An 18,271-nucleotide genomic window follows, 5' to 3' on the forward strand; every position below is an offset into this window, starting at 1 on the left:
GAGTGTGCAGCACCTGTGCAGACTGGAGTTTGTCGGGCCGAGGCAGAAGGTTTTTTTTTTTTTTAAATATATTTTGTGTGTGTGTGAGAGAGAGTTGAACAGGGGAGGGAGGGGAGGCAACACCCAGGAACACCTGACCAACAACATTTCATCAAGATATGTGGAGATTTAGGAACTGATCTCCTCCTCCAGCCCCCCCCCCCCCCCTCCTCCTCCAGCTGTTTGTTTATCAGTTTTTTTTTTGTTGCAACACCTGGAATGCTTAACGTGGACTGATGGATGTTTCCGAACTGTGCATCCCTGACCCTCTCTGCTACCACAACCAGTAGGTGCATCTTTTCCTCTCTATCTGTCATCTTCACACTTGTTTCCAAAATAGGCGAGAACTTTTATTTATTTTTATTTTTTCAACGATCACAAGGAAAAATATGTGTGTAAACCGTTTGTGAAATTAATCTCGTGCATAAAGTTAAGCCATTTTTTTAAAAATATTTTTAAACCTAGTGAGTTCCTCGCGTTATCTCAGCCCCCCCTCCCCCCACCGTGTACGGGACAGCAGAGCTCAGTGTGAGTGAGGCTGCGGTAGCGCAGCCCGCGGGGAGTCCAGGTCGGACGGTCTAGCTCTGCATCGGGATCCGGGGTTTAACCTCAGCAACAGACGAAGATTCATGCGGACGATATAACCTCTGGCAGCAGCTATTGTCCAGCGGTGTCCCATAAGACAACTGGGACTGTATGGTGTTGCCCAGTGTGTGTGTGTGTGTGTGTGTGTGTTGGGTGGGTGAGAGTGTGTGTTCTTGAGAGGAGAGTATACGAAAACTCGCCTGCTCATGTTTTGTTAAAGCTTTGATCAATTTGTATGTGGTTGGAGATTTGTTGCACTTTGCTATATGATAAAAAAGCACATCATAACCAACGTGTGCAGTTAATGTAAAAATAATAAGGCTCTAAATAAGATTAAAGTGTCATTTTGCATTCGGTTCCACGTGCAGGAATGAAGCAGCTTGTTTTAGTTTTAGTATAGTCAAAGAAAGTCTCACATATGTCAAATGGAGCACCTGCCTTTTGTATTTCATAACTCTTCTTGCCCGAAAGAAGCTCTTCTCTCCACCAACTATGACAGAGACCTTTTACTGGGATCCTCTTATGTTTAAGCTGTAGATGGGATTGCAAAGGTTTGACCCGCTTAGCACTTTCGACAGGACTATGATTATGAATATTTGCAAACTCTGCACTATAATTCCCAATGTTAATCAACAACTCATTAAAGTGAAATCACATCAGCCTGTGTTTTGGTTAGCGAGGGAAATTAGAAAACATTGTTGCATTCAAAAGTAACAGATTTTATAAGAGGTGTTGGGGGAAATGACTTTAAAGTGGATGATTTTAAACACACATTTGCAGTAATCTCGTGCCCCATTAAAATGTGCATCTCGTTGATTTTTACATTCATTTTTATGTTGTATTTTAGATATGCACTGGCACCCAAAAATGGCACTCAAGTAGAAAATAAAGTGTGAGATTGACAACATTGACAATGCAAATTGTTTCAACGGTGATGCACATATAATGTACATTATATGAAGCACATACATTTAATTTAATTACTATACAATCAAAATGATGACACTAATTCCTCAGCAGGCAGATATAAAATGCATGTGAGGGTAATGTTTAACCACCATTGTTTTGCGAATGTGTCATTTGTTTTGATAGCTCACATAAAAGTAACAGATCCGGGTTTCTTTTCTTGTTAATGTGTTTAAATATATCGGTTACATGTATTGTCTTGACATTCAATATTGTAATTCTTGTGCAGATTGCGGCGCACTTGAAAAAAAAGAAAGAAAACACACACAACCCCTGAGCTCTTATTTTTCGCACAATCATCAATTTCCAGAATCTATAAAACTGCATGTAGTAAACTTCCATTCAATTAAAACTATTATTAATTGTTTCCTTCTTGTGAAAGCATTTTAAATTGAATTTTTAAATTACAAAAAGACAAACGACACAATGTGATGCTGAAACCTAAAGTGACCCCCAGGTCTGTGTGTGTGCTTGTGTGTGTGTGTGTGTGTGTGTGTGTGTGTGCTTGTGTGTGTGTGTGTGTGTGTGTGTGCTTGTGTGCTTGTGTGTGTATGTCTGACTTTATGTGTGTGTACATTTGCATGTTTACACTTCATTTATGGACCCGCACAAATATATGTGTGGTTGGGCGCATCAGCAGATAGTCACGCATGTGCATGTGAACATGTTTGTGACTGTATGCAGCTCTCAACTTGCCCCCCCCCCCTGAAAACTGGACTGTTGGGTCACATTGGAGATCGACATCTCCCTTTGACTAATGTTGCATGTTCTGAGGGAGTTAGTTTAACTTGCTCTGTTGACTATAGTTTATTTAGGGAAAGAAAACCTTGATGGTGCTTTCAAATCAAACAGCCATCTATTTATTAACTATGAACTGTTGGTAACTTACAGTTTATAGTAACAAAAGCTTCATTGTAACAGCAGCTATGCAATATGTAATAACAGTAAATTATCCTTAAATCTGTCTTTACCTTTAAGCATTGTTAACCACACTGCATGTAATTGTAGTTGCTTCTGTATTTGCACACAGTAAATCTGTGCTTTTGGTGTCACATAAAGCTATGCTTAGTAAGGTCTGGCTGCAGGGCATGCTATTAATAATCACTTGAGGACTGACGACCAACCTTCTGGCCAGAGGTGAGAGGCCCCAAGACTGATGTGTCCAACTGTCCCACAACGTCTCTGTTGGTAGAAAACTTACCTCCTGAGCAAACTGTTATAGCGTGCAGTTATCATATTATATAAATATTTAATGAATCTATATACACATATTTAGCTGTATAGATACTAAGTACTTTTTTTCAGAGATGTTTTGTGCCACAGTGTCTCCTCTAAAACAAAAGAAAAACAATTGCTAATTTTCTTTTTGTACATAAATGTAAATACGCTCAAATGAACCAACTGGGTTGCTTCTTTATCTTCAATGTTCTGTCTGGCCTTCAGATAAAATCACATGTAAATATACTAAAATGTTTCAGTGTGGGGAATTTATAATTTCAACTTTATAAAATATGCACATGAGGTCCGCTTTGTTGTTTCTTGAACCAAGTTTTTAGAGAATTTGTGTGCAACCAAAATCCAAATAACATGCAGCTTTACAGTAAGCGTGGATTAAAGAACACAAACTGGACCAGAGTCCTTTAAACTTTGTCATCTATTTTTAAAAATCTGCGAGTGACTCTACACTTTTTCAGACAGATGAGAGAGATTAAATGTTTTTCTTTTCATAGACACTTGATATAATTAAATATCTTCATTAGGAAATAAAAGAATACAAAAATGTCCTATGTTTTTATGTTTTAAAAAGTAATTTTTGATGTTAAAACGGTCGGCCACATTATGTCCCTGCATCATTTACACTTCAAGAAAATTGTTGTTTATAATCAGTTTGCTCCAATACATTTTAATCCATTTCACTCTCGTTCTACCTGCTGTTTACATACGTCGGTGCCCTTCACAAACAAACCAACAGGAATAGGCACAAGCGGTCAAATGTATGCACACACACACACACACACACATACACACACACGTGCGTGCATATACATGTACAGATGAGACCAAAGAATCACACACTGACCTGGGATCTAATTTTAGCGGTGCCATATCATGGAAACACCTGACTGTGTCTGTTAAGAGAAACGCATCTTATTATGCGTTGAGTCTGTATTTATTACACGAGTTATACACATGGCCGTATTCTGTTTGTAACGTAACGTTTCCATGAGTCAGTGTCATTAATATAAAAAAATTAAATAAATAGATCATGTTTTGTCTTGTCTACATTCTCAACATGACCGCATAATTCCCCTTCATAAGGAAGAGATTTGAAAGTTGATATTTAATGTACAATAAACCTTTTATTTTTTTCAGTTTTTCTGAACAAATGAGAGGCACAGTCAACATAAAATTATTTTTGATATGTAGTATCGGTAAAAGTTTTGCTTAATTAAATAACAGCAGTATGTATGTATTATGTTTATTATGTATATATTTTTAATTGGAAACTGTATGATATAAAACTCAAATTGAACACATTGAAATGTCAGGTGATGGTATTTTCCAAGTGTGGAAACAGATACTGTATTTATGAGATCATATCTGATATGTTACCTATAAATGTGGGTCTTATTTCTGCTTATGTTCTTCAAAAGCATGCTAGAAATATTAAATACAATTGTAAGTCTTGGTAACATTACTGTTAATGTAGTTCTGTTTCTTGTGAGGGCCAGTGTCTTACGTTCTGCTTCATCACTCCAGTGAGTGGACACATGTGGCTGCTTCCAACACGCCTTCAGCACTGCATGGAAACGGCCATCGCTGCACTTTATGTAACACGGTCGCAGTTGTTTTATTGTACTTAAAATTACAACAACAAAAAAACATTTTGCAGTTTGACAGTTGGCTTCCCAGCTGATTCTACTGGTCCCATCAGCCAGCAGAGTCTACTGACGGTGGGATGGAGCAGGTGATGGGACAGTTTGAGGTTGTGTAATGATACTTCTCTTTTACCGCCAGCTTTTGAGTTTTCATGAAGACGGGTGACGCAAAAAAATGACAAAGGACAAAAAACAATTCAAAAATATTCAGCCTGAAGTGTTTATTAATGACGATGGCTGCTGCATACGAGGGAACAGCCCAGCTCCGCGTGACGGCACGAGTGGAGAAATAACTTCATTACGTGTCATGACCCCCTCTTGATATCGGGGTATAGATGTATCCTTTTAGGAACCTGTCAAGGACTCTGAATGCATCAGGATGTAGATGGAGGCTTCTTTTCTCTTTTTTTGTTGTTGCCACTATTCAATCAAAACACGACGTGGCTTTCATCTGAACAGGCTGTATGTGAACAGCAGAAAGGACTCCCTAGAATGAGTTTGTTTTATTGATCAAATGAAATTAACACACACACACACACACATAGGAAGAAGAAGCAGTGCAACTAATCATAGAGTGTGGGCCAGCCAGCATGTTTAATTTAATGGGCCTCATTGTAGCTTCTCGAGGTCTCACATTGTGAACTTAATTCCTCTTCACCACGTTAATTTGCATTGTGTCAATTGACCGGAGCGCTTACTGTATCAGCTCGAGTCTCACTTGAAATTCAGCCCATGGCCTAATACCATTAGGCAAATGCAAAGTTGTGTCATTTACACATTTGGAAAAAAAAGAGAGAGAGAGAGACAGACAGAGAGAGAGAGAGAGAGAAAAGCCAATTTGCAGCGGACAAGACTTGCTTGTGATTATCAGTGGATGTTATTACTGGGGAGAAGCAGACGTTTGAAGGTTATGTTACTGGGCAGTAATTGAAATGCAAAATAACATTAGGATCGATGGCCATCTCTGTTTATTTATGAAATCAATATCGTAACTGTCCCTCATGAGTCCCCGTCTGATTCCCAATGACGGCTTAAGTCTCTGCTCGTTTATTCTTTCCCCCCCCCTTCCCCCCCCCCATAGCCTCCTTCTTCTGTCTCTCTTTAAAAGGCAGTTAGGGGTGTGTTTGACTTTGCAGGGAGAGCAATTTCCTGGAGGTGGTGGACGTGTATGTAGATGGGGGTTGATACTCCAGGTAAGGAGACATCATCCATGTGGGAAATCTGTGCAATCTCTCTTCGTGGCAGTGACATTGAAGAGGCCATATGCTGGAAGTTCTGTGTACGAGAGTGTGTGTGTGTGTGTGTGTGTGTGTGTGTGTGTGTGTGTGTGTGTGTGTGTGTACAACTTACTAACTTGCTCAGGAGTGGTAACTTTGAAGTAAAGATTATGTGAGAAAGTAAACATGTTGTTCAGCCGTAAAGACAAGACAAACATCTCCATCTTTCAGTACACACATTTTTTTCGGTCAATAGGTCCACGTACTTATTTTTCATAGTTTCAACCATATCCCATGGTTGTCTTCAGTGTGTTGAGAATAATTACCGCGGAAAATTGCTAAAGTCCTTTGCAATTAGAGCATAAAACACAAACCGGAGCTTTTAATGTATTCATGCTGAAACAAATTAATTGGCAAGGTTTTTGATAATTTCAGAATGTTTTGATTATTGCAAACATCAACTGGCTTCAGCGTCTCAATTTTTAATATTTGGTGGTAACATTATTATTAAATTGAACATTTCTCAGTTTTGAACTGTTGGTTGGACAAAAAAAGACATGAAGACGTCACCTTGGTCTCCAAGAACTTGTGATGGACAATATTCAGTATTTTTCTAGCTGGCATACCAATCAATAATGAAAATAATCTTGCAGGCCTAAACTTTATTTTTCCTGTCTTGCAGCTAGTTGAAACATTTAATGCACAAAATACTTAAACATAAATATCTGAAACAGATATTGAAGACACAACCTACCCAGAAGAGGCAAGAAGAATATGAATTAGATCAGGTACACATTTTAAAAAAGAGTCCAAAATTGCCAGGTTTTATGCAACAATTCAGACTTGATTAGTAATAACCAGAACTTTCTAGTTTATGGCTGAGAGGCTGTGATTTAGACGTGTCCAATCTGAAGCTGCACGGTTTGAGCCGACAGCTAAAGACGATGAAGACATGCACCCGCGTAACGGATTTTAATAAACACGGCTGTTTCTATTATCACAAATAACCTTAAAAATGTGCTTCAAAAAAATATACTTTGACTAACGCCGGTTCCCCCGTAAACTGACTACATTATTCGCAGCGGCGCATAAATGCATTTAAATTTCCGAACGCACACATATTTTGATGACCTTCATTTGTGCCGACGCTGTGTCCCGCGCATGCTGTTGTTGCTACTTAACACTGGGGCGACACACGCTACCCCATTTTCCCACTGGCGTGACCATTCATTTCCTTGGACTAGCGGTGTAATCTATGTGTCAGGCAGGAAGGGGCACTCAGTTTAAAGCTGATAGAGTTTGCCCCAAACAGGGACAGCCTATCATAGAAAGATTAATGAACTAATTTCATGCATGGCTCCTTGCCTCTGTCCTTCTACGCTTCCATGTTTGACTGTGTGTTCAGCGCCATGATTTACGTTGTGTTCCTTGCTACGAGCTCAACCCCACGCTCCACAATAATATTTCCCCTCAGTGGGAAAATACATAGTAAAATATGGAGAGTCGGATTTTTTTAACCCTTCATTCGTCGAGGTCATTCAATCGCTTTGAATATGCTTCTTCTTTCTTTTTCTTTTTTAACTGCTGGTAAATAAATAAAAAAATATTCTGCAGAAATCCGGAAGGCTGGGAAACATGATTCATAGTTTAGAGAAGAGGTGGATAGAGTCAGGATTTATGTGGGGAAGCAGGGGATCTGCAACACTGCCACACATGAGGAGGCATGCCAAAATACACACACATGCACACATTAACATTTGAGATTTTAAGCTGCTCTGGTGGGACATTTTCACACCCGTCTCACCTCGCCTCCAGAATGAGAATAAAAACAAAAACAACTGGTCACTGAGCATGTACGGCCTTATGGACAGCCGCTCTAGTCATTGCACTGTAGCGTATGTCTCTTTCTTTCCGTGTGGTGGACACACTGAAACCGGTGTCTGTGCTGCTCCGAGGCGTCCATTGTGGGACCGTCTGGGCCTCAAAGAACAGCAGCGCAGAGAAGGCAGGTGACCTTCACGTCCGTCTGATGAGTCTTGCTTGTCTGCTTGGTTTGTACCATTTTTCTGCACGGCGGAGCAAACATTACCCCATTAGATATTAGGTGCAATGCGTTTGAGTGTGTGTGTGTGTGTGTGTGTGCGTGTGCATGTGCGTGTGTGTATGCGCACGCCACAAAGGGAGTGGGGCGGGTTGAGTAGAGTCAGGCTGCGCTTAGAAACTCTGTCTCTTTTTTTTATAATAAGCAGAAGAAACCAAAGTATGAGACTATGAAGCTATTTCTGTCTGCGCGGATTGGTGGTTCGTGCCATTATTTCATTTCGACAGATTTGAAAGGACCCATTAGAAATTTCCATTAAACCTAACAAAAAACATCTCCCCAGCGTTACTGTGTGCTAAGTGGGGAGTGAACTACTTTTTACATATGCCACAATGTACTATTCCGTAGGGAAACCCCCCCCCACCCCCCCCCCCCCCCTCGATGTGGCTGCGATGATGTATTAACTGTTGCCACGCCGCTTTCTCCAATTCCCTCCGAGGGGAGAAAATATTCCTTCAAATCGAGTATCGGTGCATGCTGATTGCTGCTGAGATTTAACGTGAGCACTGTGGATCTTTTGTAAACCACACTCGGCTCAGAATGAAGACTAACATTATGTATGGCTCCATCTCTCACTATGTTAACAGTCCTGACTGATTAAAAATGCATAAGGAATGTCTGGGACCCGTAAGAGGAGGGTTTATTTTTTTCATGCCTCATCTGGAACAGGAAGGAAGCAGAGGATCAATAGATCTGATCTCGGCCCAGGGGTAGAGGCTATCTCCTCCTCCTCCCTCCAGCCGTTAGCAGTTAAAGGAGAGGTTTCATGTTGTCGGGGCCGGATGACTTCATGGCTTTATATAAACACTTATGCACAGAGGGAAAATACTTTACCAACCACAATACCAAATTTGAAAAACGAGGCAGCCGCTTGGCAGCAAATGGGCAACAAGTTCAGAGGAATCTGGTCAGCATCAGCTTCCTGTTAGTTTCTGACATTCTTAACATGGCTTTCCACGGTTCTCACCCATTATTTACAACTCGCAAGCATGTCGGTCTCAAGTTAAGATCAGCAGCAACTCTGACAGACAGAGCCAGCGGTCCTAACGCGGATCCAGGCCTCATTTCATGCTCCTGTAATTACACAGAGGAAAGTATTATGCAACAATGTAGTAGGCCTTTTGTTGGACGATAAATATGTTGTCCCAGAAATAACTGTGATAAACAATATTATTACCATTTTAAGACATTATTATAATAGCATAATAATGCAAGTGGACCCTTTCAAATAACAATACACTTTTAACTCTTCGGAACAAAATCTTAATGGGTCCTAAATAAATTAAATAAAACCACACGACCACTGGATCAAATGGACTTGACGCATGAAAACGCAACGGGCAAAACAGGGATCAGCAGAAACGATCGAGGTCATGTCCATATATTGAACGATAAGTCTGCAACGTAATTGTCGTGACAAAAAAGTACATCACTTCTTACATAAAACTTTCCACGGCTAATAAAGAACCGTGTCCTCTTTAAAAGCTCGACAAATAGAATCTGCCATGAAAAGCGTAAAATACAACTCAAGTTGTGTGTATGTATATATATATATATATATATATATATATATAATACATGCAGCAATGCAAGAATTCCTCCAGGAACCTTTTTGTTTCTGATCGTCTGATCATATTTGGTAATTATGCTGCAACCGAAGCGCTTTCCTTTTGTCCATAAGTCTGCTTTGTGTAACATTTTATGTAACAAATGTTGTAATGAAATGTGGGACCAGGGAACTTAATCCCAGGTCAGTGCCTCTTCCTCAGCCTCTCCAACCTCTCACTTAAGTCCACCGTAACCCGGCACCACCCTTTGGCAAACTAACCGGGACTATTGATCGGGTCATGTATTACCCATGATCCTCCATATGCTGAGTGTAACACCTCTCTCTGTCCATTAACGGCCTCCTGAAGTTTCATTCATTCATTTACCGTTGGCAGCCGACCAATTGTGGGCATTGTTTGCAAGATGTATGGGGCATCTGTTGACGTGGTCGTTAGTTACCATTTCGCCTGAGAGAAATAAGCCGCTGTAGTATATCACTTGGCATTCCAGCACATAAATGGTTGTGCGTGTAACACAATCTATCATCAAACTCAGACGGAGCGGCGCGCTCCATCACAGCTGATGAATCTCTCGCAGAATGATCAGCAGATGATGGAAGAAAAGCAACGCTCTGTGCATCTTGTCAAACTTGTTAATGCTGGTAATTTCACTGATTCTGCAGTTTTCTGATGTATATTTACATTACATTACATGTCATTTAGCTGACGCTTTTATCCATAGCGACTTACAATAAGTGCATTAAACCATGAGTCCAAACTCAGAACAACAAGAATCAAGCAAGTACAATTTCTTCAATAAAGTTAAACTACAAAGTGCTATCAGTAAGAGCCATTTAAGTGCTACCAAAGTGCTACTACGGCGCTACCTTCCCTATTCAAGGTATTTACTTCCATGTCAGGTTATTTGTGTCTCAGTCTAAATAAATCAGTGCTGATTTGCACGTGAGGTAAACAGGCTTCCCTTTCCGTATCGCTGATGTTGTTTGAAAGCCCTGTTCATACTGTTTTTTTTTTACTTTAATTGAAAGATTAGCTGATCCATGGTGAGTGAAGAAAATAAGGGAATTTCTCTTGACTGAGTCCTTACAAAATTATTATAAGATTTTCAGCAGAGAAAGTTGTTTCTATTCAATTCCTGATTTGGCACAAGTGCCCCACAGTTTTCAACCATGTTTTCTGTGAATTCTGAATTCCCTCCACTGACCTCGGCTCTCCCCTTTTGTGTGTTCGTCCAGGTTGCTAACCAGAATGCCCGCTGAGGACCGACACCTATCCTCCAGCTGTGGTTCCTACGTCAAAACCGAGCCTTCCAGTCCATCCTCCTCGCTAGTAGACACCGGCAGTCACCACAGTCCCAGCGGCAACTCTGACGCCAGCGGCCATTACATTAACGGCGGCAGCAGACACTCGCACGCCTTGGACTCCCCGCCAATGTTCAACCCGGGCATGCTCGGAGGTGGCGCCGCCTGCCTACGCCGCTACGAGGAGTGCTCCGGCGTCGTGGCGGACGACTCGCCAATCAAATGCGAGTACATGCTCAATGCCATCCCCAAGAGGCTGTGCCTGGTGTGCGGTGACATTGCCTCAGGGTACCACTATGGGGTGGCGTCCTGTGAGGCCTGCAAAGCCTTTTTCAAGAGGACGATACAAGGTATTTATCACTTCTTCTCACCAGCTTCATCTCCAATGCCTGCATGCTCCCAGTTAAACCTGAGAATAATCATATTTTATGTAATTTCCCAGGTGGTTGAATATGCTGCAAAGAAAGTGTTTCGCCCTTTAACCCAGATGTACTACACCACCTGTGTGCTGTTTTTTCACGATGATTCAAAATACATTTTATTAGCTTTACCATGACAATTAGGACTGCCAGGAAAACATATTGACGTGTTCCTCAGTGCTGCTCTCCAACCGTCTGCTCTTATGGGACTAATACGAGGTCGTGATTACGAGCGTCTACAGCCGGCATTAGGCCCAGACTGTAAATCTGCTCTGGGTTGTGATTTATTTTTATGCGTTTGCATGTGAATCGTACATTTGGCATTGACTCTGCCATGTGTGGGAGCTGGTCCAGAATAATCTCTAATGTGCTGCAGAATTTAGAATTGTATCTGCAGGATTTGTTGTCTGTAGACATGGAGCTGGGCAGCAGGTTAGTGAGGCCTTGGCCACATCGAGGAGGTAAATGTCATTGACGAACCCTTTTCTGAATGACCGAGGCAATACGGAACAGTTTAACATCTTCTGCAATGCTCTTTTTATTAGTATTTGGCAAAAACCATAATAGTGCATGAAACTGCCAAACACCACCAGTTAAGGAATGAAGTTGATTTATAAACGTAGCTTACGTTACGTGGTTTTACACATTTAGCCAAACACATTTTACAGCTGTTAATATAATATAATAGTGACTTAATTAGCAGTGATAATGTTAAAAGGCTTTTTACCCAGGCTGCACAGCTGATGCCACTCTTTTGTAGAAACATAAATAAATGTCAGGGATCACAACCACGATGTGTGATCGGCCGTATGACGTACAAAATAAGCAATCGCTCATAAAAGACAACAGAAATATTCTTTACTAGATAGACGCTTATGAAAGTTTGACAAATGGACAGCATAAAACAATAACTCCAAAAGTATTTTAAAGCCACTCGCTGTCTTCTGGCTGATTTAAGCGACCTGATAACATGTTGCAGAATTAACATAAGAAGGATGCTGCAAACACAAACCCGTTGTAGGCTGTTCGAGGTGGGACGAACCTAAGAGTGCCATTCATACGTATTTATACTGTTTCAACCTACCTTTTATAAAACATTTGAGCTTTATCTGGTCATTTAAAGTCTGCATGTGTCTCAGTCTGACCAGCAACAAAGTGAAGGACTCTAAATAGTGTTTGTGCGTGACTTTGTGTTGTCTTGCAACGATCCCCCTCTTCTTCTTCTTCTTCCTCTCGCTCTCCTTCGTGGAGGACAGACCCATAATGAACCTAATCTGTCCGTCATTCGTCCTGAGCCACGGGAGTTTCAGTCAATAACAATCAGTGTTGGGTAACTGTAATTAAGAAGCAGGCATTTCATCGGGAGAAAGTCGAGAGAGGAGTTGTTGTTCTTTGCCCCCGGGCCCCTCCAGCCCACACCCAGGGGGGAGGAGATGGGGGCCCAATTAGAAGCTCAGGCACGTGTTAGCGGAGCAATAACAGAGGAAGGGGAGAGGGGAGCGCGATGCTGAGGAGTCCTCCAAATAAAATGCAGAGGGACAAGGGACAGGGGACGTGGTCACTCACTGAAAGGAGAAGCCACTTTAATGGAATGGTAATCAGGAAGGGGGGTCCCGGCCTCGGTAGAGGAGGAGGACAAGGAGAGGTCCAGCTTGAGTGGAGATGAGTGCGTGGATAATAGCATGGCATAATAATATATCAAAATTTAGAGGGAAAATAAGAGAGGTTAAGGAAGGATATTAGAGTGGCTGAAATGTCCTTTGAGAAATAAAGGTGGACGGACACAAGACCTGATTAACTAAGAGGGTATGCCGACAGTGAGCTTTTAGAGGTAGTCAATTCAAGACTATTGTGCAACCCTAATGCAACCCAACCCCCGTCCGCTCACATACACACATCATCATGGGCACACACAAAGGTTACCATTCAGGTACACAATGTTTCCATTAATAATGGACTTTGTCCATTCCATTGTGGAAGATTTTTACACAAACGGCAGACATTAGATAGTTCACCATATTTTATATCCGTAGTGATTTGGGACACATCCTTAATGTTGATATGTTGATGAACACTACTAAATAATAAAAATGAAGAATGAAGAAATTATTTTTTTATTTATGATTCTCTCTGTAAATTGATTTCCGTTAGTTGTGGCAAAATTCAACATATACAACATGTACAATGTTTTACTGTTATTGCAGTGGATTAAATTCATTTTGTCTAATATACAATAAATACTTTACCATCTTTGGAATACATGTGCCAATCAGCAGTCAAACTGCGACTATGAAGCGACGTTGCCAATAAAACTAATGGGAAATGTTTTTTGCATTGCATTGTGGGCCATTAGTGTACATCAACGGTAGCCTAAAAAGAGCGAGCGTTCTTTTACTTTTTTGTGTCCTTAATTTACATTTTGTCACTCGTTCATTTTGCTGAGAAAACACATTCACACCATGTTAAGAATCAGTTTGAATTGTGATATATGTTAACTGCACAAACTGTACAATATGATAATTAGTATTGAGTACATGTTGTATAAAATGAGTTTGTAGAATAGATAAGATAATCAGCATGTGTCGCTACACATGAGCATCGCACTCTACTGTATTCAGTGTAAAAGACTTTAACCCACCCTGAAACCAGCAGCAGCCTCTGCCAACATCCTGGCAGGGTGCCCCGTCCCCTCACTGTGCATGTGACCCCGCTGGCACCATCGATGCCAGGGATCCTGACAAATGTTGGCACCTTTTCTTTGACCAACAGCGGTGTGTGTGTGTGTGTGTGTGTGTGTGAGTGTTGTGGGGGAGGGCAGCTCTGGCAGTCCTGCTACAGATAACACCTGGTTTGCTGTTTTTAGGTACCATTAATACATCTCTGGACTTCGGGGGCATTTTTTAAACACTCAATCAAGGGATTTGGATTCTTGGGAAAGAGAATTTATCATTGGATTCTTGGGGTCACGTCCACTTTTTAATGATCCCGGAAAAGAAAACGTTAACCGGAACCTGGTGAGAAAAAACAGGCAGCGGTTACACGGCAGCAGATTCAATATGTCTGCTTTTCTGGCTTTTTTTGGACGCAAGTGATTATATTGCATAGGAAATATTTCCATAGTGAGCCAACAAATGTCAAGACGGACCTGAATAATACATCGAGCTTTGCCACTTGATATGGGATCCTTAGATTGGCGAGTCTTAACAGCCAGTCGGGCTCTTTACCGGGAAGCATTATGCAGAGCGCTCGGCTGTGCGTCCATCTCCTAGCCCTTGTGTTGTTGAGGGAGGGCAGCTTTCCCATCATGCTTTGGGTGAAGAAGGATGGGCTGTAAGGGGTCGTGGTGAGCGTTGCGGAGAGGATGCTCTGCATTAATGAAGCTAATTTATCTGAGAATCAAAATGGGGGTGGGACTCCGGGGCGGGGAGGTGCTTTTTACATGTCCCATCAAAATGCCACTAAACCCGCCTCCCCTTCAGGAGCGGCACACAGGGTCACCTTGGGACAGGTGTGTGTGTGTGTGTGTGTGTGTGTGTGTGTGTGTGGTTCTTCTTTGCTACCCAATAATTCTAAAACTCATCCTAATAGCTTATGTGCACATTCTGTGCTCACAAAATTGATGACTAAATTACCGACACCATGTTTTTGTAATCTTCTGCAGGGAATATTGAGTACAGCTGTCCGGCCACCAATGAATGTGAGATCACCAAAAGGAGACGCAAGTCGTGCCAGGCCTGCCGCTTCATGAAATGTCTTAAAGTCGGCATGTTGAAAGAAGGTGAGTACTGATTTTATTTCCTGGACATTTCTTTTGTGCGTGCGTGTTTTTTTCTTCTTATTCCTCTTCAAATATGATTTAAGAGATGATTTTAAGTCTGACACATAATTGACTGATGCGGTTATATGCAACAGATAACTGTTACGACGTTTAGGCCAAATTTATTGATTCTTCCGTCATATCAATCAAACAAGCATTTTGAACAATTCACCGTGAGCGCGGGATCCATTATTTAAAATATTGCTCATTGGTCTCAACAATTCAAGAAAATAACGATAAAAGTAGTATCAAAAAAGCAAAAGTATATTAAATATTACAAAGAAATATTACTCCCATTATTACGAATTTTGTGTTTTACTATACTTGCCTATAGATACTTTTTAAAATGTTATGATCAACCTAAAACAATTGTGTTTTTCAGCTCATGAAGAGCTGACAAAAAAAAATAAAAAATACATACTGGCTGGGGTCATACTGTTGATTGGAATCAAGAAATCAAATGTAAAAAATATTGAACATAAGCAGTTGTCTCGTGCCGGGGAATCTAACATTGTCCAACAAGCTCACTGGGGGCTGGAAGGAGGGTCAAAGATCAGATATTAAAGATGGCTGTGGTCTCCGGGAGACACCAGTGATATCACCCACGAGCCTCTCCGTCCGTTAAACAGACGGGTGGAAAAAGAGTTGGATGTTCTTACCAAGTCGGACTGAGAAGTGTAACAGTACTCTTGAAAAGCACAGGCCGTTCCCAAAAGACTTCCCTCTCCCCCGGGCTCTGGGTGTCTCTCGCCCTCAACCTCCCTCTCTCCCTCTCTGTCTGTCTGTGTCCCTTCCCCTCGCTCGCTTGGACTGTATTGATCCGCTAAATGCTTTCCGAACATCCCACCTCACTTCCTGCATGTGTTGTTTCTCCTCCATAGAGAGACCTCTGGGAGTACAGAGGGGAAATCTAGCCAATGGATTTTTCTCTCTCTTTTTGTGTTTAGAAAATATATTCCACACTGATGCATATCATCGAGCTCTTTGTTATGCTTTTGTTGAGAATATTAAAATAATTAAAAACTTTAACTTTTTTGGAAAGATTTCTATTCATTTAGAGTTAGACCAAGCAACAATAGAAGGTCCCAGTCTGATGGACGGCCAGCTGTAAACCCTACGGCAACCATTGTTATGCTAGTCATGTTTTCACTAGCAAAAATTGGTGTTATATTTTGTTATATTTTGTTTTGTTGTTTGTAACCTCACAGAAAGAACAGCAGTAATGTGTTGTATGCAAAGATGGGTAATATCACTGTTACAAAGCAACTTTAATATTTGGACATTTTATGAATACAAAGACGTTTAATGCATAAATGATTTGATGCAGAAGTCTTTATCGTAGCAGTATAACTCTTAAACAAGCAACGAATAATTATGTGTTATTTGTTGAATTCCAATTAATTTAATTTAATTGTATTTCTTTCCTTGAGTTTTAGTTACTGTCTGTCTTTGGTTATATGAGACTCAAACGTGCTTTGATGTCAAAATGATTTTCCGTTGAATTATATTGATTTTGCCTTTAATGCTGTTGTTTAGCAACCTCATTTGTAAAAAAATATATATAATTAGGTATGTAAAAGATATGCATATTTATTCATGCTTTATTTTAGTATACCTTTTCTGTTTTCGTTGAATTTGTTTTCTTCCCATAAGTCCGTAGTGGGATTCTACTTCGCCTGCATGTGTTTGATATCTATTCTCTTTTTCTCTGTCTGACCTTTCCTTTTATAAAAATCAGCAAATAAAACATAGATGTAAAAGGGAAAGGTAAATGCAGGTAGTCTGAAAACAACAGGAAGTAACTTATTATAGTTTGATTGTCAGCAGCTGCAGCTTGAGAAGTGATTAAGGTACTTCAAAACTCTTAGCGCCCCCCAATCGCTGCAATTAACATCAAAATGTCATAACTCAGTTGAATCTGAACACACTGATTACACATATAACTATATGTAACCATATTACATATATATTTTGAAATTCAATGTTGGTACAGTTGAGACATCTTAACCGAGAAAAAACTCTCATAAATATGCATAAAAATCTTAAAGAACGAAAAGACGCTCTTGATAAAGAACTTCTGCCTTGAGGGACCGATTTGGTCTGAAGGGGGGCCACAGATCCAGACTTTGAAAACTCTTCCTCTAGATCCACCAAACTAACGCTGAGGTTATAGTTTAGTTGACAAATGATAGTCTGTGTTTTTCAAGCTTTTTCAATTCGACATTAAGCATTAAACCATTAAATATATCCCAGTTTGAAGGCTGATTTAACCCGGTTGAGTTTTGGACTTCAGCCCTCTGCCATCGACACTGATAGTGTGATATATATCTCCCAATATGAAAAGTATTTTCTTAAGAATGTGTTAATAGACTGGATTTAGACCCACAACAGTCGTAAATGTCCTAGAATACACCATGGCCACACAGCGTTGTTGTGTTCTGCCAGCGCCAAACACTCATAATAGAAGTCAGCAGCAGCGAACTCCAATCTGTGGCTGTAACACAAGCTTGTATGTCAGGCTCCCGGTTCACTTCCACTCATACAGCTTCACCACGAACTGACGTAGCCGTGTCTGTTCATGGCAGAATGAAGGGTCATCCATTGTGCTGCCATCAAAACACTATTTATAAATGCGTCCACTCTTGATGTCTTCATCCCGGCCCAAATATCTCACGCCGGGGCTTTGACTCTCGGCCAGAAAAAACAAAGTTGCTTCAGAAATAAAAGCTGAAACTATTAGCGCATGCTTAGAGGGAAAAACGGTGGGGTGTTGTCTGTGACGGGTCGAGCTAAGCCGTTGATGTGGGCAGTCAGTGTGTGTGTGTGTGTGTGTGTGTGTGTGTGTGTGTGTGTGAGAGAGAAAACGAGAGGGGGAATCTGTAGCCTCCACCGCCTGCTGTTCCTGAGACGCGGCATCACAGCCACCACGGCAAGCGGCACAGTCGGTGATTCTCTGAAAGTGATGGCATTCAATTAAAAGGAAAAATGACATTTAATCGTGGCATAGTGCCGTGCCGTGGCCTCTAACAGACGTGGGGGGGCTTTGATCGTGGAATCAGTCGGGGACAGCGGCTTGCCCTACTTCATGTAATGAGATCACCATGTAACAAGTGGCCAAGGGCTGGTCATGGAAAAGGAATAATCACATAGTGTAATATGAATGCAGGCGTCATGTGAGAAGGAAACTTACCACCACATGTTTCATTGTAAAGCTCTTTTTATATTTTAAGATCTTCCATTCTACAGCTATTCGCATACACATATTGACTAAAATACAAAAAATGTTTGAGTTATTTCCTTGTGAATGCTTTGTGGCTCATATTACAGAATTCCCCTGCTCGCAACATCCCAAAGTTTCCCTTGTTTCAGTGCAGCAGTA

The 18,271-nt window shown here is 41.0% G+C and overlaps 1 protein-coding gene across 1 annotated transcript in view; it reads left to right on the plus strand.

Annotated features, from left to right (window-relative positions):
* The first annotated feature begins 255 nt into the window (after positions 1 to 255).
* esrrgb (estrogen-related receptor gamma b) overlaps positions 256 to 18,271 on the plus strand; it is a 33,903-nt gene continuing 15,887 nt past the window's right edge. The window contains exons 1-3 of the mRNA XM_034527664.1: positions 256 to 325; positions 10,591 to 11,006; positions 14,737 to 14,853. Of these exons, the coding sequence (XP_034383555.1) occupies positions 276 to 325; positions 10,591 to 11,006; positions 14,737 to 14,853 (583 nt within the window). The 5' untranslated portion in view covers positions 256 to 275. The remainder of the gene's footprint in view (positions 326 to 10,590; positions 11,007 to 14,736; positions 14,854 to 18,271) is intronic.

This window comes from Cyclopterus lumpus, chromosome 24, assembly GCF_009769545.1.
Source record: "Cyclopterus lumpus isolate fCycLum1 chromosome 24, fCycLum1.pri, whole genome shotgun sequence".
NCBI lineage: Eukaryota > Metazoa > Chordata > Actinopteri > Perciformes > Cyclopteridae > Cyclopterus > Cyclopterus lumpus.